This window comes from Agrilus planipennis, unplaced genomic scaffold (genome assembly GCF_000699045.2).
Source record: "Agrilus planipennis isolate EAB-ADULT unplaced genomic scaffold, Apla_2.0 scaffold74, whole genome shotgun sequence".
Taxonomy (NCBI): domain Eukaryota; kingdom Metazoa; phylum Arthropoda; class Insecta; order Coleoptera; family Buprestidae; genus Agrilus; species Agrilus planipennis.
Window position 1 is genome coordinate 538,682 of NW_020438975.1, and position 4,253 is coordinate 542,934.

Sequence of the window (4,253 nt, forward strand, 5' to 3'; positions counted from 1 at the left end):
TAACGACTACTTACCGATTTTATTTATCGAAAATAAATATATATTTATAGTGCACTTCAGTACTTCAGTAAATTAAAGATAAAATAATTTCAGAAAGAAAACACATATCAGTTATGAAATGTTTATTTATTTAATTTTAAAATGGTTTCCCACTACCTTAACAAATTCAATGTTTGGAAATTCGTGTGCGTCTAGCTTTTTGATGCAATTATCCAGAAAAACTTTATTAGTTTTAGTTTGTCTTGTATTTCACCAATAGAAGGGCAGTCTGATAAAATTATTATTGTTATTGTGGTGTCTATAATATATGAATAATATTAAGATTATAATGTGATGTGAGGCTGTATTATTTAAACAACTCTTTATGACTTTATAGTGGCAATTAGCACTCAAGGTTCGCCGCCGTTGGGAGGCAATTGAATTCGACATACCGAAACTTTTAACCCTAATTAAAAATAGGTATATGGGAGGGAACTAGGTATTATCCGTTTGGTCACTTTAGAAAGTATTTGATTGTTATAAGGTGCTTTTTGAAAAACTATTGTTCGAAATGGAAAAAGAATTTCTTACGTATAGTTAAGTAAACTTCGTATAGAAATGACAGCTTTTAGTGCAAAACATCCAAAGACTGTCGTAAGAAATACACCCATGTTCCAAAAGATCCATTGTGTTATTGAAAGATCGTTCTGGACGACGGATCGCTTAATTTCGGGCTCTATCCGATCCTCAACGTAATCAATCACATCGAATATTTTTTTATCTTCTGCAATTATAAGCAAATCGAATAACTATCGTTGGTAAAGTAACTAAGTAATAAATAATAATTGATCATTTGTTGTTGACTTGAGGATACTCTCAGTGGCAAGGATGTTACTCAAAACCTCCCTATACTATTGGTCATATGACTAAAACTTAACATGGGTAGTATCACGACGTCACTACGAACTATATCGATGTCTAGCAGCAGGGCCAGTAAAAGAAATTGAATTGTGTAACGTAAAAGGATTCGATTAAGGGTTGGACTTGAGATGAAATTGAATTTGAATCATCGGAGGGTTAACAAAAATAATGCCAGAAATTACTTCATTGATGCCGCATTCTAAAACCGTTAATACTATGAGATTTTACGTACTTTCTTGCATAATTATCACTACTCAAAACATAGTGGATACCTCTCATCTCCCAATAATTTCACGAGCGCTTTTTTTATGTTTAAATTATTTTATCTATTTTTAGCAAAAATAACGCCGAAAGATTCCTAATTGATACCGCACTTGAAAACAGTTAACATTATGAGATTCTACGTACTTTTTATAAAAATTATCACTTCTCGAAACTTAGTAGATCTCTTTCATCTCTCAATAATTTCATGAGCGCTTTTATATGTTATTATAACTTCTCTAAACTTAGAAGACATCTTTTATCTACTAGTAATTTTACGAGCGATTTTCTAAGTTTAAATTATTTTATCTATTTTAACAAAAATAACGCCGAAAGGCACCTAATTGACACCGCACTCGAAAACCGTTGACATCATGAGATTCTACGTACTTTTTTATACAATTATCACTTCTCAAAGCTTATCAATTACCTTTCATTAACCAGTAACTTCGCGAGCGCTTTAGTATATTTAAATAATTTTATCTATTTTAATAAAAACAACACCAAAAGTACCTAATTGACACCGCACCTGAAGACGGTTAGCATCATGAGATTCTACGTACTTTTCTATGTAATTATCACTACTCAAAATATAGTACATTCCTTTCATCACCCAATAATTTCACGAGCGCTTTTTGAATTACTTTACGTATTTAAGCAAAAATAATGCGGGAAAATACCTAATGGATAACGCACATGAAAGCGGTTGGCATCATGAGATTCTACGTATGTTTTTATGTAATTATCACTTCTCTAAACCTAGAAAATTACTTTTATCTACCAGCAATTTTACGAGCGCTTTTCTATGTTTAAATTATTTTATATATTTTAGCAAAAATAACGCCGAAAGGTACCTAATTGATACCGCACTTGAAAACGGTTAACATCATGAGATTCTACGTACTTTTTTATACAATTATCACTTCTCAAAGCTTATCAATTACCTTTCATTAACCAGTAACTTCGCGAGCGCTTTAGTATATTTAAATAATTTTATCTATTTTAATAAAAACAACACCAAAAGTACCTAATTGACACCGCACCTGAAGACGGTTAGCATCATGAGATTCTACGTACTTTTCTATGTAATTATCACTACTCAAAATATAGTACATTCCTTTCATCACCCAATAATTTCACGAGCGCTTTTTGAATTACTTTACGTATTTAAGCAAAAATAATGCGGGAAAATACCTAATGGATAACGCACATGAAAGCGGTTGGCATCATGAGATTCTACGTATGTTTTTATGTAATTATCACTTCTCTAAACCTAGAAAATTACTTTTATCTACCAGCAATTTTACGAGCGCTTTTCTATGTTTAAATTATTTTATATATTTTAGCAAAAATAACGCCGAAAGGTACCTAATTGATACCGCACTTGAAAACGGTTAACATCATGAGATTCTACGTACTTCTTTGTATAATTATCACTTCTCAAAACTTAATAGGCCCCTCTCATCTCCTAATAATTTCACGAGCGCTTTTATATGTTGAAATTATTACACCGAAAAGTAGCTAATTGTCACCGCACTGGAAAACGGTTAGTATCATGAGATTGTACGAACTCGTAAGTTAAAAGAAAATTGCCGACAGAATGTGGAGTTTCACTGTTCTTTGAAGTATTGCCCTACCTGTATAGTAGGAAAGCGCTTGTTGCTAATTGTTAAGTATATAGTGTAGGTATATAAGTTAGGATGTACCTTCTGTAATTTTCGTGATTTTGTTGACATCGCCGAAGAAATAGTCCACAATGCACAACAAAAACCACACGATGAAACCCAAAGTGAAGAGGACCTTCCAGCGCACTAACATTTCTTACAACAAAAATTCTAAAATAATTGTAAAATTTACCCCCTTTTTTCTGTACATGACGCACTATAAATAATTATAGTATGACATAAGAGTGCAAATTTTGTTTTTTCCTTCTTTTAATTCGTCACTTGATTTAAACTAATTTAAAATGTGACTGGTAATCATTTCTTTAATAACAATCCCATTACCATATAGAAAATAGGAGCTAATATACGGACTTATTGTACTGATAAATTAGTTTTAAAAAATGGTGGCTTATATATATATAGAGTTAAAATTACATTTTTTATAATTTATTATTTTTTTTTCTTTTTTTTTCAGACTGATGATAAGAAGAATGGATTCAATCGATGATGGTAATATGTACTGTGCATGGAGATAACATGGAGGACTCCAAAATAATCAGGACAGGGTTCTAGGAAACTGTTACGAACAGGTATTATAATTAATAAAATGTACATTAATATTATACATAAAAGAAATTATGACTGCTGTCAGCACAGGGCAAAGTAATATTACGTAAATGAAATTTAGTATCAGCAATTTCTTATGCTGAAGTACGATGTGTTGCATACCCATTTACAAACAATTCCTATAAATTTTAATCATTGATTACTATACATCTATTAAAAAACCATAATGGCCGACATAAGTAACAATGTGACAACAATTGAAAAAGAATGATGGCCGACAACTGCAACAATTAGAAAAGAATGATGGCCGACACTACGTCATAGACGAGCAATAAAAATGGCCGGGGGTAGGGAGAAGATCTATTGTTTTAAAATTAATTAACACATTTTTCGTCATTTTACAGGAAATTTATTCAGTTAAGCCCTATGCCTTCAATACACTACACCCTAGTAGAAAGTCACCCTCGAAAAAGTTTGTTTCAAAAGGTACGTATAAAATTTTTTATTATTGTTTAAATTAATTTGAATATTTCAATTTTTGTTTGGTTTTAATAAAAGCTATATTACAGAATTATGTTTTATTTGTTGTAATTGCAAATAAATAAACTTTTCTATAAATTCTATAAAAATAAAAATTGGTATAGCAACATTTGAATGTAATGATTAAGTATGTAATTTAAAATTTACTAATCACTCAAATATTTGTTTGAATTTTGATTCTGATGGTGTGCATAAATAAATAAATAAAATATTTTGCCAGCTGATTCTTTTAAATTATATAAATTGCTTATTTTCGATATATTTTTAAATGCATTAAATTCTGAATAGAAACATTTACAAATTTTAAATTTAGCACTGAAT

At 30.4% G+C, this 4,253-nt stretch overlaps 1 protein-coding gene across 2 annotated transcripts in view; it reads right to left on the reverse strand.

Annotated features, from left to right (window-relative positions):
• The window catches only part of LOC108734828 (intracellular protein transport protein USO1-like), a 10,617-nt gene extending 7,526 nt beyond the window's left edge, over positions 1-3,091 (reverse strand). For both annotated transcript variants that reach the window (XM_018466525.1, XM_018466524.1), the window contains exons 1-2: positions 2,868-3,091; positions 571-763 (exon numbers count right to left, since the gene is read on the reverse strand). In XM_018466525.1, coding sequence (XP_018322027.1) covers positions 571-763; positions 2,868-2,979 — 305 coding nt within the window. In that variant the 5' untranslated portion in view covers positions 2,980-3,091. The remainder of the gene's footprint in view (positions 1-570; positions 764-2,867) is intronic.
• Between the last annotated feature and the right edge of the window lie 1,162 nt (positions 3,092-4,253).